Source organism: Sinohyriopsis cumingii, chromosome 7 (genome assembly GCF_028554795.1).
Source record: "Sinohyriopsis cumingii isolate HCF-2022 chromosome 7, ASM2855479v2, whole genome shotgun sequence".
Classification (NCBI taxonomy): domain Eukaryota; kingdom Metazoa; phylum Mollusca; class Bivalvia; order Unionida; family Unionidae; genus Sinohyriopsis; species Sinohyriopsis cumingii.
The window spans coordinates 111,207,907-111,235,032 of NC_142967.1; the positions used below are offsets into that span (position 1 = coordinate 111,207,907).

General features: G+C 35.7%; 1 protein-coding gene across 4 annotated transcripts in view; it reads right to left on the reverse strand.

Moving 5' to 3' along the window:
* The window catches only part of LOC149795930 (uncharacterized), a 150,062-nt gene that overhangs the window by 32,823 nt on the left and 90,113 nt on the right, over window positions 1-27,126 (reverse strand). For 2 of the 4 annotated variants that reach the window (XM_089965853.1, XM_089965852.1), the window contains exons 3-4: window positions 14,246-14,383; window positions 13,148-13,204 (exon numbers count right to left, since the gene is read on the reverse strand). In XM_089965853.1, coding sequence (XP_089821979.1) covers window positions 13,148-13,204; window positions 14,246-14,383 — 195 coding nt within the window. The remainder of the gene's footprint in view (window positions 1-13,147; window positions 13,205-14,245; window positions 14,384-27,126) is intronic. The other 2 variants (XM_089965854.1, XM_089965855.1) reach the window with 1 other exon arrangement.

Genomic DNA, 27,126 nt, shown 5'->3' on the forward strand with positions numbered 1-27,126 from the left:
GGTCGGCATCATATTAATTTGGAACTAACTACACATTATAAGTGTTCTTTTTATAAAAAGCACATATCAATGGGACTTCACTGTGGGGGAGTAGTGACAAGATTTTCAAGGAAGAAGCGATGGTAACAAGATTTTAATGATAATACAATTTCCAAGTTTGCTGCTGTAGCATCCATAATATAGGGCAGATCAGAGCCATTTTTATTTCTAACCCAGCAGACACCATAACAAGTCGTCTTGTGAAAAATTGATATGACTTTATTGTTGAGAAGAATAATATGTAGCAATAACATCATCATCATCAATTCCATAACCCAAGAGATCTTAGGGGCACCAGAGATGACTTCACAACCAATTCTCTCCATCTTTCCTCATTCTCAACTGCACTTTGAGAATCTTCAAACCCCATGCCTGTCCACTCTTTAGTGTTGTCTTCCCACCTCCTTTTCTGTCTGCCTCTTCTTCTGCCTCCAATGTGTCTTGCAAGACTGTTTCTGCGTCCAAATGATCTTGAGACATGACCATACCACTTCAGTTTGCATATTTTTATGGTGGTCAAGAAGTCTTCATAGGGTCTGATGGCTTGTTGGATCCTGTTATGGACCTCTTTGTTGGTTACATAGTCAATGTATGAGATGCTCAAGATCATTCGGTAGCATCTCATTTTGAAGGTTTGAATCCTCTTTTGTAGATTTGATGCTAGTGTTCATGTTTCACAAGCATACAGAAAAACAGACATGACAAGAGGACACATCAGCTTTATTTTGTAACCATGAGCAATGTTTGTGTCCTTCATATTTGTCTTAACTTTGCTATTGCTGTTGTTGTCAGGGTAATCCTGCAGAGTAAATATTCATCTGAGGCTGAGAGATCTGCCTAGTAATTGAGTTTCCTATTACCTTTCCCACCCCATTTTCAATATTTTGAAAACAAAAACATCAAAGTATCTAAAATCAGATGGTCAAGGCTAGGGGAAACGTGATTATTTGCCAAATGAATTGTTACTTTTGGAGCCACTGATTGTATATAAATTGACTTTATCGGTTGTTTTCACATCTTGCACTGAACAAGTTTGAATGGCAAATATTTTGTATTTGATCTGTTTGTTATTTTTGTCTTGAACTAAAAACTTTTAGACTTAAAGTTTTAGCTGTTTACAACATTGGGAGTCAAAGAGGATCCACCAATAAAAGATATGATCACATGTTTTGGGAACGTTAAAAAATATTCAGCTTACCCTATGAAATATTTATATGATTGAATAAGCAATAATGCTGTTATCTGAATTTAGTTAGCACTCATTTTTTTCTGTCTTATATTTATGTTAATACACTGTATTTACATGTAAGACTTAGTTGCTGGACAGGTCCTTGGTTTATATGGACCTGGGCAATTTGGGGTCCTAGTTGGTTATGGTTTTATAGCTCTTAATGTATATGTCCTAAGGGCAATTAGGCAAAAGAGAGGGTTTTTCTTTTCCACTTTTAATCAAACCCTAATGCTCCTAGTACTAACTCCCTGTACTATGTTGCACCCCAGCTTATAAACAATCCTAGTAGACTTCAGAGAAAACATTCCCTGAAGAACTTTTCTAGAACTAAACTTAAGGTCTGACTGTGTTTGCTACATACCCTTTATCTAACCCAAGTCTACATATACCAAAGTGCAAACAATCAAAACTATATAATCCAGTTAAACCCATATATCCACTCTCTCCATGCACTCTTTTGCAACTTGTAATGTATATTGAGAATTTCCAAAATATTACATGTATATTAAATGGGAAATTACTTGTAAACTTTATCCTTATGAGCTAATTAATTCCAAATTAACTTTAACTACTTAACTCTACTTTAAGCACTGTATAACTACATGGAGAGTTTAAAATTTTACAACAATTGGTCACTAACCAAATGTTTGACTATTTAAGGAAAGTTGCTATCATTGATCTACAAACAAACAATCCCACCACTATAACAATTTCTTTATTTTAACTGCCTCAGCCAGCACCATAACCTAACACCACTGCCCCTGAGTAGCTGCATATAGTACCATATTAAACAGGGATCACAGACCCAAAATTTAACAGTAAATAAAGGTTTGCTCCTTTATCACAGACATACAATTATTAAATTTATCAAGAGAATTAAGAAATGTATATACAAATGTATCTTCTCTTCTAAACCATGATAATTACCACAGCACCATACATAATTAACTTTAACTCTATAATACTGGAGCAATGAGTCAACATTGAAATTCTCAGGCACTGACATGTGTACAAATGCATTTTAATGCGATAGTCTTTGAATTTTAAAAAACACTGTGTACAGCTTAAAAAGAAAATTTTGTACTGTCTACTGTAGCTGACTAAGTTCAACACCATGTAGTGGATGTCAAGTATTGCACAACTGTATTGCTATTATTTTTAAATGGGGGAAAATTGTATTACTTTGATTTTTAAATGGGGGCAATCAAACTGTCCACTATGAGCCATGATGTTGACATGTACAATGACAAGTATGCATGAATGGTATGTATGTAATAATAATAATAATAATAATAATAACTTTATTTGATGAAGGTCACCCAGTTAGTATATTATTCTATTCTCCCCAGAGACCCTCAAGATGTATAAACTATTGTAAATACAACAGGGAAAGTAAAGATTGTAGAGCATCCTTAACTAGACATGCATTAACATAATAAATTGCATGTATTTCAATATTAACAATGTACACTGCCTTTTCAATAGTAGTCATATGATTTTGTTTTGAACAGATTTAGATTTCTTTTTTATTTAATTGCTTTGGGGTGTTTATTCCACAGATAAGCACCAGAGTAAGCAAATTATTTTTTAAAGCATTTGTTCTTGGAAATAGTGATTTGCAATGATCATTTGTAATTTATCTCAATTTAGGTCCTGCTTTTCTGACTTAACATGAAGCAATACCATGCAAATATTTTGGACAAAGTTCATTCTTTACTTTGAGCATGAAAATGACCTTTTGGAAGGCTTTTGGAAGGCTAATTTGCATTCAAATTTCAGCCATTTCAATTCTGAGATTAGATTTCTTGATGCTGTATCAAATGGTAAATTTTGTGAATTGTTTCAGTATTACTATTAAGTTTTATTTCCCACAACTGTGCAGCTGTAGTTCAAAAAAGGAAGTTTGGATTTGGGGATTTTTTTTTTAACGTAGCTTTAACAATTTTTCAGTCATATCGCTACGATGTCTGGAATGTGGCAGTTTACAGTGATGTCTAGCACCGGGGCATCATGGCGCAGACATGTAGGATGATGTCCCACCCAGTCACATTATCCTGACACCAGGCCAACCAGTCCTAACACTAACCTCTTAATGCTGAGCGCCAAGCGAGGCAGCTGTTAGTACCATTTTTTAAGTCTCTGGTATGACTCGGTCGGGGATCAAACCCACGACCTCCCGCATCCGAGGCGGACGCTCTAACCACTAGGCCACCGGAGCGGTTGGTTAGTGTTAGGACTCGTCAGACGCCATCATCAAACTGTAAGAATTACAAGAAAATGTGACTTGTCTTTTGCTAGTGTATGATTGGAAAGGTGTGTGTATTTGTGTGTGTGTGTGTGTGTGTGTGGTTAGGATTTGTAACGTAACTTTTAACAATTTTTCAGTCATATCGCAATGATGTCTGCAGTGTGGCAGTTAATAGTGATGTCTAGCACTGGGGCATCATGCCGCAGACACGTAGTATGATGTCCCACCCAGTCACATTATCCTGGCACCAGACCAACTAGTCCTAACACTAACCTCTTAATGCTGAGTGCCAAGTGAGGCAGCTGTTAGTACCGTTTTTGTAAGTCTTTGGTATCACTCGACCAGGGATTGAACCCATGACCTCCTGCATCCATGGCGGACGGTCTAACCACTAGGCCACCGGAGCAGTCCCAAAAAAATAAAGAATGATTGCATTGTTGATACTGTTAAATTCCTAGAAACAGATTCCATGGAATACAGTCCAAATCTTTGAAGATATTGATGATGTTTTATATACTTGGACAGATCTGTTCATCAGTATAGTGAACAAACATGCCCCTTTAAAAACACACAGGATAAAGAACGACCACCAGCCAGGCTGGATCTCCCCAGAAATTTTAGAAGCAATAAAGAAAGAGACCAAACAAAATTAGTAGGAAATCAAACTGAATATATAATTTGGAGGAATAAAGTTAATAAAATGATATATAAAGCCAAACAAGCGCACTATAAAAAAGTGCTTGATGAAAACAAAAATAACCCAAAAGCTATCTGGAAAGTATTTACAGGGTTTGGGGCAAGCAAATGTGAAAGTAAAACGGAAATTTTATCCCTCAATCATGAGGGCATTTGTACTGATAATCTAGCTGACACCTCAAATATTTTAAACTTTTTTGTTCAAATTGCTGAAAAACTTAAAGAACCCAGAACTTCATCTGATCATCTGGAAATCAAACATATTGTGCTAAAAATATACCAAAAGTTTGAAATTCCTGAAATGAGTCCTAAATTTGTGTTGAAATATATTTAAAAAATGGATGATTGTAAAGCTACAGGACTTGATATGATTGGACCAAGGCTACTAAAGGTAGCCACACCTGCAATTGTAGAGAGGATAGCTTTCATTTATAATGAAAGTATTAGGTCTAATAAACTTCCACACACATGGAAAACTGCCAAGGTTATACCACTGCATAAAGTAGGAACAAAATAGGATGTAAATAACTACAGGCCCTTCTCTATCCTTCCTTATCTCTCCAAATTACTAAAAAAAATGTACATGATTCTTTTCTCAACTACGGTATTTGAACACTTATGATCTTATTCATCATAATCAGTCTGGCTTTTGCCAAAATCACTCCTGTTAAACTTTGATTGATAAATGGCTGAAAATATTAGATCAAGGAGAAATGGTAGGTACTATTGTGGTTGACTTTCATAAAGCTTTTGATCTTGTAAACCATGAAATTTTGCTTGAAAAACTAAAATTCTATCAATCAATGGAAAACTCCCTAAACTGGTTTACTTCTTATTTAACTGACAGAGTGCAAAAAATATCTTTAAATGGTCAACTTTCTGAAAGTAAAAATATTAATTGTGGAGTACCACAAGGCTCTATCCTTGGACCTCTGTTATTCATTCTATTTATGAACGATTTACCTGTTAAGATTAGAACTTCAATTTGTTCCACTGACCTCTATGCAGATGATACTACACTGTATGAGACTGGTAAAACCAAAACAGTAATTGAAAATAACTTACAAGATGCTCTCAACAGACCTCAAGTATGGTGCCAGGAAAACAGTATGATCATAAATACTTAAAAAACAAAAGCCCTAATAGTTACAACACAACAAAAACGAACAAGGCTAGATAGTGACAAACTCCAGATCCGAATTGACAATGTCAGCCTCAGTATGACCTCTCAAGATAGAATTCTTGGTGTATTCGTGGATAACAATCTTACTTTGTCTACTCACTAACTGATGTAATTCATACCTCTCTCTCATCAGGGGAATTCTCATCATTTTCAAAACTGCCATTGTAAAGACTCTGCTGAAGAAACCAACACTAGACCATAACAATTTAAAGAACTACAGCCCAGTTAATAATTTCCCATTCATATCATAAATCTTAGAAAACGTTGTTCTATCCCACCTTGTGTCTCATCTAAATTCAAACAGTCTTTTTAGCAATGTACAATCTGCATATCGCCCTTGCCACAGTACTGAAACTACTCTTCTAAAAGTAGATAATGACATTCTCTCTGCTTTCAGGATAGCGGAAAGATTACAGTCCTCACCCTCCTAGATTTGTCTGCAGCATTTGACACATTAGACCATGATATATTACTTCACCATCTCCAGCAAGTATCTGGCATTCATGATACAGTCTTAATGTGGTTCAAGTCCTACTTGGTCAACAGGACACAAATTGGGTATGTAAATGGAATACACTCCAGCCCAGTTGATATATGTTGTGGTGTTCCACAGGGGTCTGTTCTTGGACCTGTTCTCTTCATTCTATACACTCAGCCGCTCTCAAGTGTCATAGATCATCATCCAGTGTCTCACCGACTGTACGCTGATGTCACCCAAATATACAAATCTAGCCACCCAACTGAAGTTAATGCTACCATCCAAGGTGTAGAGAGGTGCATTTCTGATGTAAAATCATGGATGACATGTAACCAGCTGCAGATGAATGATGATAAAACTGAGGCCATTCTGATCACAACACAAAGATTTTCTCATTCACATCCTTTACCTCAAACAATAAATATTAGCAACACCAACATTAAATTAACACAATCAGTATGAAACCTAGGTGTTACTGTGGACAGTACTCTCACATTGCAGATAAATGATGATAAAACTGAAGCCATACTGATCACAACACAAAGACTTTCTCATTCGCATCCTTTACCTCAAACAATAAATATCAGCAACACCAACATTAAATTCACACGATCAGTACGAAACCTATGTGTTACTCTGGACAGTACTCTCATTGCACAAACATGTCATGAAAATATGCAAAGCTGCATATCTTGAGCTGAGACGCATCAGCTCCATTCGCAGATATCTTTCAGTTGATGCCACTAAAACACCTGTGTGTGCTTTAGTACTTTTAGGACTGGACTATGTAACTCAGTTTTGTCTGGTTTATCTCAATATCTACTCCAAAAACTCCAAAACATAGCTGATCGGATCTTACTTAGAGTACCACAATCAGAGCACACCATCCCTGCTGCTCTGTACCCTATACTAGCTATCCATTCGATCCTGAATCAAACACACAATCTGTTCTCTGTGCTACATTTCACTGATTGACTCTAGTCCAACATACCTATCTGACTTCACCCACGTGTACATACCAGCAAGATACTTACGCTCCTCTTCTGATAATTGTATACTCATTATTCCCACTACGAAAACAAAGTCATATGGACAGCGCTCTTTTGCATACCAGGGCCCAGCAAAGTGGAATGTATTGCCCACTGAACTTAGACACAAAGACACAGTGATCACATTCAAGAGTGTTCAAAAAAATCACTTATTTTGACTGCAAGAACAAACTTAAAAGACCTAATAATGTTATCTTAAACATTCTCAATTCTCAGCATGTTTCTTTATGGTTTTTTTTCTAATTTCATGGTGTTTGTGTTTGCAATCGTATCATTATATGTTTTTTATCTTATAGGTGTTGTCTAATGTTGTAAAGCGCTTAGAGCTTCTAATGATTAGGTACTTTACAAAGTCCTCATTATTATTATTATTATTATTATTATTATTATTAAACATATTTCTAAAAAGAATAATTCTTTTCTTTGGTTATTGAGGCAAATCAAAACATATATTCCTCTTCAGTATAGGGTCATCTTTTATAATAAAAGTTATATTCAGCCATACCTGGACTACTGTAATGTAATTTGGGGTATTACCTCTAATTTAAACATAACAAACACTTTTAAGACTCCAAAAGAGGGCTTGCCATTTAATTCTAGATCAATTTATAGACAATTTTCAGGATGCAATGAATAATATAAAGGTTTTAACAATACAAGAAAGAATATTTCTTAGAAAGGCCAAGTTGATGTATAAAGTATCCAGAAAAGACATTCCTGTCTATCTAAGCAATATCTTTCACCAAAGAGATGCTGATGGTACTCCAAATTTAAGGTCCATAAGAAGTAAAAATTACATTATACCAAGGCCAAAGAAGGAATTGTTTAAAAAAAAGTTTTCAAAATACTGGTCCACTGGTATAGAACAACATTCCCAGTGATTAAGGCAGGCTCCTAGCATTTTATCTTTTCACAATCAAAAGGCAGGCTCCTAGCATTTCATCTTTTCACAATCAATGTCTTAAATGGATGAAATCTTTAGAAAATTGAACAGTTCTAGTACAAAAATACTGCCTGCTTTTCTGTAATTTTGCATCATTTTCATAGCTGAATTTTTCAATGCAGGATTATATTTTATGTTTTATATATGTTTATGTTTTTACTGATGCCCGTGCATGTGTTCCAGGCTTGATACTTTGAATTTTAAAATTACTTAATTATTTAGTGTCAAGCCAGACTCTTCACATCATGTTGTATATACTGTATATATTGTACATAACAGATAGAAGGCCTCAAGGTAGATTTAAGTTCTGTAACTAATTGGGTTACCTCCTCTAAATAAAGTCTTTATTATTATTATTGTATTGTAAAAAAAGATTCTGATAGCTGAGTGGTAGGTAACATTTTATCCTCTAAAAAAAAGTAAAAATATTGAGGTAACAGAACAAATGTGTTCTTCCTGCTTAAACCAGTCTTATCAACATGGACTCCCAAAACCTTTTCCGCATCCACATTTTCAATTTCATTGTTGAAGATATACAGCTCAAGATTTGGATTTCTTTTTGCTGATAATCTTAGTTAGTTCCAATCAATACTGCCTTGTCTTTTAGAGGATTGATAGATATGTTATATACTATTCAACTTGATATAAATATTCACCCAGTTGTTTGTTCAAATTTATAAAGTTAGAATCAGACTTAGTATCATCAGTATATAGATCAGTTTTTGAATGTTGAGCATAGGAAGCAAGCCATTTATAAACAATATGAATAATACTGGCCCTAAAATAAATCCCTGTGTAACTCCTTTGTGGATGAAAGTGAGCTCTTATTTAATGTGATCTATAACAACTTGTTGGCTTCTGTCACATGGATATGATCTGAACCATGATAGTGACAAGTGAAAACATTTGTACTTTCAAGGTTCCATTAAAGTATATTATGGTCAAAGACCTTAAAGTAAAGGTAGACGGTTCCAACCAATTTTCCATTGTCAATTGCAAGCAACTATTTGATCAATGAACTTTGTTAGTTGTTGTTGTTATTGTAGGGTTTAATGCCATTTATCAGCACATGATAGGCTACACATGGTGGCCAGTATTAATGGAGGAAGAACCGGGAAAACCCTGGAAAGAACCACCAACCCACAAGAAGCTACTGGCAAGCTTCCTCACATACCTTGAGGATGATTATGAAAGCTTGTTGTATGCCAACAGGTCCAAAAACACAGAGTGAAACATAATCATCTCAGGTCTACCGCCAAGAAGGGATGTACATACATATGACTCAACTAAATGACACACTAAGTACTTTGTGTGAATATTTCCAAATACTATTTGTTACACAATACAGGACCTTCTTCAAAGACAATCAAGTGAACAAACAATTATACCAGCGAGACCAAATCCACTTGTCTAACACAGGTACTGTTGTTGTTGTTGTGGGGTTTAACGCCATTTTTCAGCACGATAGGCTATACATGGCGGCCAGTATTAATGGTGGAGGAAGAACCCGGAAAACCCCGGAAAGAACCACCGACCCACGAGAAGCTACTGGCAAGCTTTCTCACATGCCCACATTGGCTGAATCTTAGACTCGAACCGCCGCAGACAGAGGTGAGATGGCAGTGATCTGTAACGAAGAGCGCTTTAGACCACTCGGCCACTCGGGGCCCCAAACACAGGTACTGCCATACTCCTTAGGAATATAGACCGGTACATAAGACTTATAAAAGGGGTTAGGCATGAGTCGGAAAACTGCTTGTATTGTGAAGAGCATGGTCATGTAACAGTGGTGTCTGCATGGAAAACAGATTTGTTGCCATCTTTGTAATGAACTAGGACATAAGCAAAAGTTGTGCACATACCAGTAGGTAGAAGGCTATGATGTACAGGCCTATGCAACACATATCCAGCAACAAAATGAATTAGAATGTGTATACTTTTCAATGTAATAATTATAATTCTATAAACAGATTTCAGGCACTATCTGATTTGTGTACAAAGTGCAACTTGTTAACATGTAAACAACTATGTGATACTGTTCAACTTATTTCTCCCTATGAGGCTACTCAAGTGTCCAATATATCAATGTCTTGTAGGTATGTAAATCGGTCTCATATTGAACATTCTCACATGTCCACTACATGTGTGGTCATGGTACAATAGATGGATCTTGTATGTTATCTTCTTCATGTGTATATGTAAATAATCAAGGCAATGTAAAGAAATCTGTCAAGCCTAAAAACAATACATGGCATACTACCTTGTCTGAAAATCAATCCTCTGATCAAAATTGTCATGTCTTTGGGCACCTCAAAAGAGGTCTGCAAGTAATCAACCTAAATATTCAACACATCCTCCCTAAACTGAATGAGATAAAGTTAATATTACTGCAAATTAGATGAGTCAATATTCTAGGTCTATGTAAAACCTTTCCTTCTGATGACACTGATGATTTGGCTCTCCATACAGGGGTTCTCACCTCTGTATGCGTGGGTTCAAGTCTCGGATTCGGCTAATGTGGGTATGTAAGAAAGCTTGCCAGTACCTTCTCGTGGTTCGGTGGTTCTTTCTGGGGGGTTCCCGGGTTCTTCCTCTACCATTAATACTGGCCGCCATGTATAGCCTATCATGATGACAGGCAAATTGTAAGCAACGACATGAGCCCCTGTGCATCCAACACATACATTGGACTTGCACTCTAGATCAATTTTGGGCTCAAAATCACACACTAGTATTTCCAGTGACATTTTCCCAATGTCCAACAGACCGATATACATGAAATTCATTGTCATCATTGCTATCACCAGCCAGTATTTGCCGACTGAAAACATCTGAAGACAAACCGTGTTGTGATTCAACCATTTTGGTTTCCTGTGTGGCCCTTATTTGAAAGAAGCAATTGTAAAACTTCCATGATGAAAGTAAGGTTTAAATTACCATAACTGCTTGTTTCAGGGCGCAATGAAACAATCAAATTTAGTTTAGGTGGCGCTCTACAGTTTCAACTTTTGCATAGGGTTAGAATTTTAAAGAAGAAGAATTTCCCTGGCTTTCCTCACTGTTAATACTGGCTATTTAAAAAAAGACCTTCTATATCTTACGTATAATTCAAAGAATCTTTAATTCCCTTTATTTTTTGGCGTATGATTGATGAGAGACAGCTTGGCCTTACTCCATATGTGCACCTTACAAAAAAGTGCTAGCTCCACTTGTTCATTTTCACTTTCTGAACTTCAGAGGAATATAATATAAGAAAGAGCCGACAACTCTTTTTACATTTTATATATTTGGTAATTCATTCATTGCCCTTTCAGAAGCTCATATGATCAGGTCTGGCAAAATTAATTTTCCCTATTTTAATAGCTGCTATGGATAGTGTACTTTTAGACTAATTCAGGCTAATTTTTTAGCACAAGGTAGCAGTCGTTTTAGTTAGCAGTGTGCTTAGATCATGTACAATTTCCAAAAGTACAATATCCAAAGAAATATCATCCACATTACATTAATTTAGCATAGAGGTATGCCAACATTCTCTCCATTCATGTTGAACGGAAGTATCCAGCTATTTTAACATTTGCGCATTAAGCGCTGCAAGACTGCTAATGGCAGCATGAATTACATTGTGAAGTGCACTTCTAAAGTTGAACTGCATACTGTACAAAGCAGATGTTTGATATCTGGGACATTGACGTAATTTGTGGAATGCATATCACTGCTTTAAAAGTATGTGAATTCATACAAATCTGATGCACTCGCATGTACTGGCATCATTTCTGACCCAATGTTTTATTCATGTGAGTTAGAGTCTGCAAGGAAGGGGTTAAATATGATTTTCAATATATATTCTTTTTTCTTCTGACAACCCCACCAGCGACTTTTCATTTCGTTAACACAACCCACAACAGAAGTGATTTTCCTAACCAGCCTTCCACTGTCAGAATCAAAATAATTTGAAACACAACTGCCTAAAGATGTTTTTTTTTGAAGTGCCATCCACTGTTTTCTTTATATTATATATGTTTTACTGGAACAGCCCTAAATCAGATACAAGACTACCTCATTAATATGTGTAGTTCTCACTCAAAAGAACTTATTTTCCAGGTTTGACTAAAACCTAATAAAAGATGTGGCTAGCTGAGTTGTAACATGCTTAGTAGTTAGATGTAAAATCACTTATATTATCAAAAACACCTATCTTACTCAAGATCTTGATAGCATATGTAGCTTATATTAAAAGTCTGATCAAAGCCAGATAAGAAATATATTCTCTGCATTGGTAACATGCTCAGCTACTCAGATGAAGAATGAATTCATTGGCATGCATAGATCTTAGTCATTATTGAACACATTGTCATGCATAGATCATACTCATTACTGAACTCATTAACATGCATGGTTCATATTCATTATTGAACTCATTAGCATGCATGCATCATACTCATTATTGAACTCATTAGCATGCATAGATCATACTATTAGTAAGAGATTAGTATTTTAATACTAAACATGTTAAAATAAACAGTAATTATTGCTATCTTCATATAATGTGCATTGTTATACTCTCCTTAAGTGGGCCTTAAGGGAGAATAGGCCTTGACTAATAAGTCACCCTCTATAAATAAAGTATTATTATTATTATTATTACTAGTTATTGAACTCATTATCATGCATAGATCTTACTCATTATTGAACTCATTAGCATGCATGAATCATACTCATTATTGAACTCATTAGCATGCATAGATCATACTCATTATTGAACTCATTAACATGCATGGATCATACTCATTATTGAACTCATTAGCATGCATGGATCATACTCATTATTGAACTCATTAACATGCATAGATCATACTCATTATTGAACTCATTAGCATGCACCGGTCATACTCATTATTGAACTCATTAACATGCATAGATTTTAGTCATTAGCATTGCATAGATCATACTCATTATTGAACTCATTAGCATGCATAGATCTTATTCATTATTGAACTCATCCAAAATCTTGACAATATAAGCCCATATTCCATGTTCAAGAAAATCTTCTTTTCAATCAAAGTGGTAATGGATGCATGACATACAAATGATAAGTCATGCTGGATGAATCCAAGGCTATACAATAATCTCACCTAGCCTTATGGCCAGGCAATCTAGCAAGATGAAACAGGGAAGATGAGAAAATTATTTGTTTCTGTTTATGTCTCATACTAGTAAAACTGAATAAGACATTCAAAAAAATGTACACAAATGAAAACTTTAACCAAAACCATAACAAACCTTGATAATGAGAATGACACAGCTGCTGGAAAGTGACTGATATGTCTTGCATTTCCCCTAAATGTAGATTCGATACCGTTATGAGTCTATGCTCTTAAAATAAGTAACAAAAAATAAATACAATAAAACGCAAAGCAACAAGCTTTGCAAAATTCAACAAATAATTTATTTTCCGAGAATATAAAAGTGAAAATGAGAAAAAAGCACTTATGGTGTTGTAAATTAAATCCAAAATAATCCATAAATAATTATAGACATAAGTCCTAGTATTTAAAGTCCTGAATAAAATTCGGTAGAACTCCAGAATAAATCCAAAAACTGAAGGTGACGATGTGTCTGTCATAGCTTATAAAGTGTTGATGTGTCAACAGTCTTTTGTTGAATAACAGGAATATAATTCAAGGTATGAATACACTATAAATTCCAGTGAATGTCTCTATCCAAAATTTTTAATAACACACTTCTGTATTTCCAGAGAATATAATCACTTGAATAATTTGAACAAAATTGATTCCAGCCCAAAACTACTGGTCATAACATATCATATTACCTAAAAAGTGCTAAATCTTAAAGCATGAATAAACAAGTCCTCTCAGTTACAATATTATATAGTCCTCTAATTGGCCTCAGGTCACAATTAGCATTTTCTATGAAATAAATTACCTAATAGAAAATAATCTTCTAGAATGATCCTAATGTTTACAAAACAATAACAATAACCTGAATTACATAAATTTCACTTAGGAAATTCCAAAACCTAGACCCAAATAAACATATTTACTTCTTCTTCTAATAATAATAATATTAATAATACTGATTTTAATCCCATTCACATAGAGAATAATGTAACAATGTATTAGTTGTTTACACAGAGTTAAAAAAAAAGTTAATTTGGGTCAAGCAGAAATGACTCAATTTTGGACAAGGTCAAGTGCAACGTACACTGTTACATTACTATAGCATGTAATGAAATTAAAAAATTAAAATAAAGATAACTAACAAACAAAGCAAATTAAACATACATAACAATATAATTGAGTAGAAACAGTTACATCAACTGAATGTCCAGAATCATCTATAAGTAAAACTAAAACTTACCACCAGTCCTGCATTTCCATAGTCTTTTCTTCACCAGAACAATGACAATGACAATGACAATGGCAGTGGCAATGGGAACGACAATGGCAGTGATGGGTATTGTTTGGCTTGAACTTTTGCCATCTCCCCCATCATCATCTGAAGTCGATAAAAAAGAGATTCATAGTCTTTGAGGTTAGCTATGACATGGATAGTACCACTCATATATCTACATGCATACCAGAAGTGTCTCTTGTATAATTACATATATAGTTTACATCTCTACATGTACAGTTCACATGTACAGCCTATCGTGCTGAAAAATGGCGTTAAACCCCACAACAACAACACAACAAGCCTCTGATTATAAGCCTTGAGAATAATATATTTTAGCATTAGAACCTAAACCAAAGCTATTAGTGACATTAGCACCTTACAATGGGCCATATTAAATACAATTCACTCCATGAGGCCTTAAATGGTGATAGAAGACAGAATATAGTTAACAATGGCAGCTCAGTGGATGGTGGTTAAGATTCACCAATTTAGGTAGGTGTTTTTATTACTTCTTATCTTTACTTCTGTTTCCTTAATGCTTCTCAAAGACACTATTTCACTGCAGCACATTTTAAGATAATATTCATACCCAAGTCCAGGTATACTTGCAACCAACCAGTTGTGATTTCCATAATTGTTAATATATTTTTATACAGGTGTGTTTATAGGTATTTGATGCATTCTCCCATAACATCTGCACAATAATCATGCAGTGAACTGCCATGATAGCAAATCTGCTTTTTCACCCCCTGAAGACATAACTTGATATCACTCTCGATTACTCTCATGGACTGGCCATAGGTATATTCCCCAGTGTCCTACTGCAAGAATACAGTTGCCTTGACCTGATACTGTATTAATGGCGCTCTTGTATAAATGGAAACGTGTCTGTATTGGAATAAGCTATTTGAAAAAGTAAATAAAAATATAATATCAAGCTTCAGGTTATTTCTTTCAATCCATATTGTCAAACATATTGTAGACAGTAACACTACCAGTCTCGCTTTCACAGGTTCTTTAGAATAGGTCTTTATATTGGAGTGATACCCTGCTGTTATCTATCTGAGGTCTGATGCTGTGGAATGCTAGATTTATGTCCCGAGCAGGATATCATCATATTCCTTGCTTCTGGTCACCAACCAGATTATTGACTGGGTTGGCTTCTCAATTGCACTGAGTCATCGACTGGATTGCCAACTAGGCTGTAGACTGCATCATCTCAGGATCATCAACTGGATCATAGTTTGCATCGTTGACTGAATTGTGGTCAAAAATTGTCATCTCCTCGAGATCGACAGAAAGAAAAATAGGAGCAAAATAATGAGAGCTCTTCTGCTTCTATCTGTATTTCGCAAGGTCATGATAACAACATTCCATTATGCTTCTCGAACGAACCTTGTAGTGCCTATCTCTTCACTGACAAAAGCCTTTTTGAGATATGATGGTCCTGATTTTTCCTGCTCAGCGAAATACAGCAAAAAATGTACTTGGCCTGGCTAGGTGGTTCATACTGCTTCATTCAAAAGATGTCTTCTCATCACATCACATCATACCACACCACCATTGCAACCACAGCTGGCCCACATATTTAAATACCCAACAGGCAGAATCACCTGACCCAAAAATAAGATGCTAGATGACATTACAAAGCCAGTTAATATTTAAAATCAAAACTTAACTCTTTACCTTCTGGTATGCGACCATAAAAATAGCCTTGTAACCCCAGAGACACATATACAAGCTGCTAATAATACTCTCTCTGTCCTGGCTGGCTCATACATGCGTTTCCGTCCAAGGGTCAGGAAACCCCAGATACGTATATACACATTTCATATTAAAGCTTTGTATTGGATGAAATTACAAACATCCGTTCTCTTTTAAAATATTTAGCCAATGAAAATAGTCCTTACATAAAATGATGAATGTATTCTATTAATAGTTTTACAGCATATAAGCGGGAAATTCTATTGAAAACGAGATCAATGGTGACAGTAAAACAAAATGTCAACATTCATGTATTCCGACGACGATTCTGATTAAGTTTTGAAGGATTTGAAAGTGATGATATTGATTTTAGCCAGATTCAAGATGACGGATTGGACATTAGTATAAGTCCTGTTTCGACACCTGACATTTCAGATTTATCTGAAATGCGAGACAAACAGATCTGGTCGGAACACGTGAGACCGGTAAATGTGGACGACTTTACAGCAGTTTCACGGCCAGCATTTATTTTAGAAGAAAATGCAAGGGAAATATATTCCTTTTTACGTCCTTCAGGCAGTATCATAAAAAATTACCAAATCTGCAATAAAATAGTGGACACAATGGTTTGCAAAATAGTGGTGAGAACAGTAATCTAATATACATTTTAAACACATAACATTGAGATATATTTTTTTAAAAATTATATGTGAATATAAACATTGATTCCTGTGGATTATATATGTAGTTGTTGGTGGAAATGAGTGGCACAAAACATTGGTAAGTGTTTAAAATTTTATTTTACATTAAATTACATAGTTTGCATGGGACAAAATTGATACAGAAAATGTAGACAGCATGTAAATAACTCAAGAAGTTCTCACTCAGGCAACTATTATGATGCTCTAGGGTTCAGCCTACAAACTGCTGCTAGAAGGCAGGCTGCTAATCAGTCTTAGTAGCCAGAGCAGCAAGTACTTGCAGAAGGTAAAGAGTTAAACTAAACTGAAGATGTGTGATGTGATGTGATTTGGATTTTTAACGTAGCTTTAACAATTTTTCAGTCATATCGCTATGATGTCTGCAATGTGGCAGTTTATAGTGATGTCTAGCACTGGGGCATCATGCCGCAGACATGTAGCATGATGTCCCACCCAGTCACATTATCCTGACACTGGCCGACCAGTCCTAACACTAACCTCTTAATGCTGAGCGCCAAGCAAGGCAGCTGTTAGTACCGTTTTTGTAAGTCTTTGGTATGACTTGGCCGGGGATCGAACCCACGACCTCCCACATCCGAGGCGGACGCTCTAACCACTAGGCCACCGGAGTGGTCTTAAACTGAAGATTACTGTCCATGTGTTTTCTCATTACACAACCCCTGCCTCCACAACTATGTGCTTCTTTGCACATATATATATACAAAAAAATGCAAAGCAGTGAAATTAAAGCAAAAAAAAAATTAAATAATCATAAATGAATTAACATTCAGTTTGAATGACAGTCGTTATTTCACAGTACTTAGTTCCAGCTATCATTAGACTTGTTCACTATTCTGAACAGAAAAATTCAACTTAGAATACATTTTCAACCACGTCTTGTGCACATTTGTAAAAAATCTGACTTAAGTCCTTGCAGTTTCCACTTCAGGATAATTGTTGCCTCCAATCATAAGTTTTTACGACATGAGAAAGGTTAAATATATCCATGCACCAAAACAATGTATCTTACATGTGCAGAATTTAAATTTATGTTGGAGTGTGTTTTCTGAAAAGTAATTTTCAAATGATTTAAAAGGTGCCCCACATTACTTACGACTTGAAGAAAAAATTATGTGTGCACAAAAAAACTGTAAAAGTTAATTTATGCAGGGTTCGTAGCATATTTCTTTAAAAATTATCAAGGTTTTTTCAAAGTTTTTTAAGATTCAAAAATCATGGTTTTCAAGGTGCATTCGTATATTGATTTTAAAGGTTACATCAATGAAACTGGATGTAAACACAAGTCAGTACACCACTCCCTTGATAACTCGCGCACATTGGGTCCAGAAACATCAACCGCACTATAAGTGAGGCGCGAGTTATCGAGAGACCTATAAAATAAGCCCAAAACCAATAAAGTGATCAACGACATAAAGGTAAAATTGGGGGGGGGGGGGTAGGCAGATTATAGTGTTGAATACTCACTATATAATCGTGCTGAGATTAACTGTAAATAAATATCTCTTCATAATGGTGTACTTTCATTATTATTACCTTATCATGAGCAACATTAATTTCAGGATAAATTACAGTATATTGAGGCGATCATCGAAAACATTATTCCACATGGTTTCCGTTCGTCTAACATGTGTATCTCTTCACACATTGTGTACTACGTCACTAATTTTTATGCTGAATTGGATACATTCTAGTTTTATTGTTTGATCCAAATTAGACATTTTTTTTATATACAAAAGATCGCCTCTTTTCGAGAAATCGTTTTCAGTCAAATGATAGAAAGATAGATTTGATAGATTTGATTGCGATAGAAGTAAAAGGGAAAACAAAAAATAAGGGTTAATCAGTACTAACATGAATTTAATGAGTCTACAAATTTAAAACAATGTAAATTAGAACAAGTTAATACTTGCCATTTGTGCCATGCTTGACAAATATCAATTCACTTTTTGAAAAAATCAGTTAATTTTTTTGTGTGTTACTCCTTGGTTTCTCTGCTGCTGAGCAAAATCCCTCAGATTTCTCAACTGCATGAGTTTTACATAGTCAACAGTTTGGGTCTCCAGCCACCTTATGGCAATATCAAAAGATTTGATTGCTTCTTGTGCAGAGGGGGGAGGTGGTGCAACATTTGCGTCTGCATCACTTTCAACACTTGTGGTACTCCAGTTAGAATCGTCTTCTGCTGCAAATTTGTTCGTTATTGAATTAACTATTGTTTCATCTGACATGTATTCGGCTGTGGGGCAATCATTGTCAGCACAAATCCACTCCTCCATATCATCAAGAGAAACGCCCATCTCAGGACCATGAGTCTCTACAAATTTCTCCAAAACAGCCTCGGCATTAATCACATCAGTTTCACTGAAACCTTCAAAGTCACTATCAACGTCACTGTCTGTTACTGTTTTGCTTTACGTCGATGGCAGCTCCAAGACCCTCAATCCAGCACCATTCTATGGTCTTTGGAGTGATTACTTTCCAAGCCTGACCACCCATGAATATAGCCTCTTTTAAATTCACACTTTTGAGAAAGGTTGTAACACTTTTCTCCACTCTCCAACATTGACTGTATTAACAGCTGACGGTAATTCTTTTTAAAAGTGCTAATAATTCCTTGATCCAGTGGCTGAATTATAGATGTTGTATTTTTTGGGAGGTATTCCACCCGGATCTTTCCATCACTTGTTATGAGTGAATCAGCGGGGGTGGGGGGAGGAGCTGGGCAATTATCCAATAAAAGTATAGCTTTGTTCTCTATGCCCCTGGATCGCTGGTGGTTTCTGATGGCTGGTACAAACATCCTGAAAAACCACTCCGTAAATATGATCGCAGTCATCCATGCATTTCCACTGTTTCTGTATACAAATGGAAGACTGTCCATGTTCATATGATGGAAACAACGGGGAGACTTGTATTTGCCAATTACAAAACGGTTTCATCTTGTGTGTACCAGTTTTGTTCACACAAAACAAAAGTGTTAATCTCTCTTTGTTGAGCCTGAAGCCCTCCTTTTTGTGCAGGTCATCTTTGGAAGCAAGAGTTTTGTCTGGCATCATTCTGTAGTAAAGACCAGCCTCATCACAGTTGTAAATTTGATCTTCTGTGAATTGTTCACTGATGATTATCTCTTTGAGCTGGTTTGGATAATTACACGCGGCTTCCTGATTCACTGAGTGTATCTCTCCTGACAAAGAATTCTGTTTAATTCCATGTCGGCACTGAAATATCCAAAGCCATCCCTGGCTTACCCTAAAATGTGATTCGTTGTCCATAATTTTTGCCATTTTCTCTGCTTGAGCCATTAGAATTGTTCCAGAAATGGGAACACCTTGTTCGTGGTGCTGTGTGAACCATGTGTACACAGCATCATCTAATTCGGTATCTTGTGCAGTCCGTGCTCGCTTTCTTTTTATCCCATCATCTGTATCAACAACATGTATGTAATCCCGAAGTTTCTGCTCATCATTAAGCCAACCTCGAAGTGTCGACTCAGCAATTTTTAGTTCATTGCAAACTTTGGCTATCGCTTCACCATTATGAACCCTATCTATGATGCACAGCTTTTCAGTCAGTGAGTATGCTTTTCGCTTGATTCCTTTACTCTCCGTGGTCACATTTACAAATGATTAAGACACATTACGGATTGATAATATATACTTTAATGATGCTAAGTACATACAAAATGTGAACCATTTTCGATTGGTCAAATAAAATGAATTTTGATAATGGTAGTGACCACAAGACCTTATGCTCCAATTTGCATGCCTTTGAATTTTTTCTCTGTGCCTACCCTGCTTGATTTGATACAAAGACATATACAAAGTGATAAAACAAAACAGGTCTCTTGTAATCGATTTTATAATGCAACAAACACTTCCCCAAGTTATTGATCAAAACAAAGCCGCCATGTAATTAGGTTCTCACAGAAGTATGTACTCATGGGTTTCAATGTGACAGTTGATTGACTCTTTTCATGTTTTCAATGAACAGAATATGTTGCGATTATAATGTTTACACTGAAACGGAATTACAGGATTAGAACATGGCTTTCACACAGGAAGACATTTAATTGGTGTTTACTTCATTCTCTGTTGCCACCTGTTAGCATTTACCAGAAGTTTTCATTGATCACTATTTCACCAGACTGTTTATTTACAGTACACTCACATTTATTTATCATAAAAACTTGCATAATATATTATATCTTTAAACACAGGTCTTGCTAGGATTTTAAAAGTGGGTCTTTCTGCCTCTGAAGTCAATCACTAAATATCAGTACATTTTCTCACCCGGCCACCAATCAAAGCCTTTGAACTAGCTGCCTAGCTATTGCATCATGTTCTTTTTTTATGTACTCTTATAAAATGGCAACATGTATGTACATCAAGAGTCTTTCAGTCACTGAATTCTGTCATTGTAAATATCAGCACAGCTAACTGATCAAAACATTTTCCCACAAAGCAGGTGGCTGAAGCAGGTCTGGCAAATCTTTGAATTTTCCCGCGCACCTATTACATGTGTACGGAGGACTCCCGTCTCAGTGTTTTTCTGCATCCCAGATCAAAAAATGGCCTCCAAATACGCTTAATTAAGCGTTTTTCGAGATCTCTGAAATTAATTCTTATTTAGAACTTGCAAATTTCAAAATATGGATTCTACTTTTACGGGCATTAATCACCATTTTCGATGATAAAACAAGCAATGTATCAAGGTTTAATTTACCAATTTTTATCACGTTCAGCATATTTTAAAGATATTTTAAATACAGTTTCTCTGGAAAAAAATCGGGAGCCAAGACGGACACCGCGTTATAAGCGGGATTACAAGTTATCCGGGCGCAAACTATCGAGGGAGCAGTGTAGTTACTATTACTTCATACAAAGAACATTTCTTGCAAATTTATTTATTTTAAAAAAACATGAAGTCAAGAGTATGATCACTGATATCCTTCCCATTAATACTAAACTTCCTACATTTGGGCATTAGAATAATGTAGTCACTGAACAATTTTAATTTTACTCTGTCAACACTATACTATTTACAAAGTCCAAAATATTTTATTGTGAATTATTCAGTTCTTGTAGCTTGTCATCAAGATGTTTTTCAAGAGCAGTTCTGCGATTTTGTGCTTAATACTTTTCCTCAAACAACTTTATTTTCCAATTGGTCTCTGCTTTCAGTGCATTGTCAACAGCAGCAGCTGTCATTGTCTCAATGTCTTTTTCAGCACCTGCCTTTCTTCTTCACCCCCAACCCCCCCAATGTTTTTTATATTATCACTTATTTAAAAAGAGAATATGAATATTTTAAACTATTTCATAATAGATATATTAAAATTTCTCTCAGCTTAGCTGTATTCTATATTTTTAGATTTATCGTATTCATTGTAATTATTGTATCCTATTTCCAATCAATTCAAAAACAGCAGCAGAGGGGGCGAACAGACCGACTTTGAAAGCGTCCAAAACCCGAAATAAGGCTTATTTCGAGCAGAACATTTACTTAAGAACTTCGGTTAGTTAGAAAACTCGCGAGATTTGAACCAACTTGAGGTCATCGCCCCTCTGCTGCTATTAATTTATCCAAATATTTTATCAAGTCCAATACGATATCTTGTTCTAGGATCGTGCAAATTTATTGTTATAAACCCAGGCGGAGTAGTTTGCGCTCGTGAAAAGAAATTTCTGAATTTAATTATATCCATGTCACCGCTGCACCAGGTTTGATGAATATTTCACAACATGTGTGTATCAACTCCATTAAACACAACTAAAATATTACAGTTATCTCTAATCACCTTTGGTATTTGTGTGTATCGTTGAGTAACATAAATAACATCGGTATTTTTATGTCTACCTCGAGAAAAAATCCTAGCTGGATTTGACTGTTTATCTAGCATCACATCGTCGTATACAACTAAATTATTAATAAATCCGTCTATGGAATCAACTGATGGTGCTTCATTAATATCGGTTATAAACTCGATAACATCGTTATCCGCGTTTTCATTAAAATCCTTAAGTACATTAGAACATCGCTGATCATCAACTGACGGGGCTACCAAATACAATTTATCCCACTTTAACCATCTCATTATAAGATTGAGTAACAACTGTGTCTTTCCACTTCCAGATGGTCCTATTAATATCATTCTAATCGAATTTGGTAACGCAGGATGGTGCTTGACAGGTTCTCGTTTTCTTGTCGCTGAGAAATCAATTATATCCATGCTGTATAAAATATCCATGGATTTATATTGTGTGAAGTGCAGGATGCGTACCCATACGGATACACTAACAACTATTACCACAAAAAATAACAGATCAGCGGTTACAGGTAAGTGTACGTGGTGTGGTACAAGAAAATTTAAATTTATTTCCGGTGAAAGTTCAGCATTAAAAAAAAAAACAACGTGGAGGTGATATTGCAGCAAAATTAACAAAATTACCCAGGACTCCGTGGGCTAAATACCCAAGAGAAAAACATCTACCAGGATATAATTATTGCGGTCCTGGTACTCGACTTGATATCAGGCTTGATAATCAGGATCAACCAAAACCAGGCGAGGAACCAATAAACGCTATTGATAAAGCATGTCATGAGCATGATGTTGCATATAAAAGCAATGATCTACAACATAGGTATATTGCAGATGTTAAATTAATTCATGCACTAGATTCTATAAAAAATAAAAATATCAAAGAAAAATTAGCTAATTGGTTAGTAAGATCCGCGATGAAAGGTAAATTAGCGTTTGGGCTGGTAATATATAAATGAAATCGATTTGTTATTCACCAAATGGATACTGGAAGGGTAAAGCAGCAATTAGTAAACTCGCTGATGCAGCAGCGGTTAAACATTCTACTGCTAAAGCATGGTTATCCAAATAGGCAATATGGCAAATTTATCTACCACGTCCTAAGCAAATTCGATTTGCACATTTCAGTGTCAGTGTTCCTAACGAAGTTCATCAAGCTGATATTCTGTTTTTACCACATGATACTATATGTAAAAAAACGTACAAATACGCGCTAACTGTTGTTGATGTTGCAAGTAGATACAAAGATGCAGAAATGTTAACAACTAAAACAGCATCTGAGGTAGCCGATGCTTTTAAACGAATTTATCAACAAAATGGTCTACGATGGCCACAGCTGTTACAAGTTGATCCTGGCAAGGAATTTCTTGGTCCAGTATCATCGTTGATGAAACAACATAATACTAAAATACGACGAGGACATACTGTGATTCATCGTGATCAGGCAATTGTTGAACGATTTAATCGAACACTTGCTGAGCGGTTATTTGGATATCAATACGCGAAGGAATTTATTCAGGATAAAAGATCTCGTGAATGGGTGGCAAGATTACCAAATGTGATAGCAGCGTTAAATAATAAGATTACTCGAACGACCAACATGAAACCTATTAATGCAATTACAAAAAAGAATATACCTACACAACAACGTGATCTTTCAGCACAACCATTATTAGGTAATGACACTGTAAGGTATTTATACGAGCCCGGTGAACTTGAAGGCGACTGATCCTATTTGGAGTGTTACCACACATAAGATATCCACCGTGACAAGATCCTCAGGTAGACCTGCTATCTACAGGCTGGATTCAACTGCTCCTCAACTTGGATTTGTACGTGAACAATTACAGATAATTCCTGATAACACACAATTACCACCCAAATCACTTAAATAGCACTGGTGCTGGCACCCTGACAACGATTGTGTACATCAAAAAACAATTAGGAAATTGGAGACCCAAATCGAAGAATTAAAACTACAGTTGCATGCTATTAAATCAGCACAGGGAAGGGTTAATGAGCAAGTAACCTCATGTGAAATAGCAATTCAGACAGACTCCCAAATATCAACAGTATCAGATGCTCAGACACAGACAATCCCAGTACCAGCCAAAAGAAAATGTAAAATGACCATGCAAATAAAAACTGATGCCCAAAGTAATCCTGCATTGCAGACAACAGTATCCCCCTCTCAGTCATGTGACACACCTGCAACAGCAATAAGTGTACATCCATGGCCCGCAGTTCAAACAAGTCTGTTACCTTCACCAACAACTGCATTTCCCAGTACTCAGACAAATGTGTCAGAATCAACAACAGTAGTTCACACAACTGAAACACCAATTTCAGCACCCCTTCCTCCAAGATATGTGTCTGAAATACAATCCAGAGTCCAACACACGACATCACAAGCCAGAAAAGATAGGACTCTAATAATTGGCTCCTCAATTTTGAAAAGTATAATACCAAGGAGACTTTTTAAAACAGATGTACAGACTTTAAGAGGTGCAAAAATCAACAACATCACTGACAGAATAATGAACAGTGACCTAACCAAATACAAACAAATTATTATTTTAGTAGGTGGAAATGATGCCTGTGAGGGAAGGTCACTAAATCAACTCAAAACAGATTTTGAAAGTTTATTGTATGCTGCTAGATATTGCAGCCCAAATACATGTAAATTAATGATATCGGGACTACCTCCTCGTGTGGACACCAAGGCCAAAGAAATAAATGATCTGATAATTGACTTATGTGAAGATTTCAACCTACAGTACATTCCACAATACAAATCTTTCTTCATTCAGAATCAGGATGTCAACCTTAGTCTCTACCACAGAGACAAAATTCATCTAAGCAGAAAAGGAACCTCTCAGCTACTGAGAAATATTAACATGTATGCCCCTATTTTCAAGCACTTTAATGAAGAGTGTTGTCTTAACTGTGGAGAAACTGGGCACTTGACACAGGTATGCCATCATGGCAAACAGATCGAGTGTTTTAGGTGCCATAAATATGGACACAAACAAAGACTTTGTCCATCAATGTATACATATTAGGAAGCTGGCAAAGAGGAGAATGCCAACGCTTCATTTACAAAAAAACTAAATGTACCCAGTGGGACTCTTGACTCTAACTATTCAATGGACACTATTGTAGATGCAAATGTAAATGGATTTTCAGGGTTTGTATGTGACTTTGAAGATGCTAATATATATGAACATTTAAATATAGAAATAGGATGTCAGAATGATAAAAGCAGTATGGAGACAATCTCAGTGAGTACCCCATTGCATGATGACATACATGTAATTGATATGAAACTAAATACAAAAGGTTTTAACATAGGTCACTTAAATGTACAAGGTATAGTGGGAAAGATAGACCAGATTAAGTTAATGTTGTCTTCCATGGAAAATAATATACATGTTTTAGGACTCACTGAAACCAAATTAAATGCTAACCACAATGATGATCTATTTCACTGTCAAGGCTACAATAAACCATTTCGTAGGGACAGAGAGACAGCGGGGGGGGGTCTTGTTGTATACATTAGGGAAGATGTAAATGTAAAAAGGCGACTTGACTTGGAGTCACATGAAATTGAGAGTATCTGGGTGGAAATTTTTCAAAATAATGCAAAATCTTTCCTAGCTGGTTTCATTTATAGACCACCTTCCTCCAAAGCATTTTGGAATGATAACTTTTTGAAACAAATAGAAAGTGTTCTAGCACAGGAGAAAGAAACATATATACTCGGAGATATAAATAAGGACCTTCTCAATACTCAAATAAGGAACAACTGGATGGAATTTATTGAATCATTAGGCCTAGACCAGCTGGTAAATAAACCTACAAGGGTAACAGAAAAATCAAGCACTCTTATTGATCACATTTATACTAATCTACCAGACAATGTGGCTTGTGTTAATGTACCAAATGTTGGTCTTAGTGACCACTATCCTACTTTTTTGACATGAAAGGTTAAATGCAAGAAAAATAAGAAAAATACACATAAAACGATCACTTACAGATCGTTCAAAACTTTTAATGAAGAACAATTTCTCAATGACCTATATAAAGTTCCATGGAGTATGATCCAAAATTTGGATGACATAGATGAAGCCATGAGGGTGTGGACTGACTTATTTATGGATGTAGTATCTAAGCAAGCACCACTGAAAGTACATCGAGTAAAGACTGATTTTCAACCTAATTGGCTTACTACTGAAATCCTAGATGCTATGAAAACACGAGACAAATTCAAGGCTATGGAAAACCATGCACAATATAAAGTATGGAGAAATAAAATAACAAGTATGATTAAAAAAGCTAAAAAAACTTATTATCAATCATTACTTGAAAACAAAAAGAGCAACACAAACTCCATTTGGAAAGTCTTCAATGAACTCACTGGAGGAACGCACAAAAAACAGACAAATAAACTTCACTCACTTCTGGTAAATGACACCATAGTCACTGATGAAACTGACATTGCAAATGTTTTCAATGATTTTTTCATCAACATTACCACAAAGTTAAAAGAGCCAGTGATAGAAAACAACTTTAATGAACTGAAAAAGTTCTGCAGCAGTAAA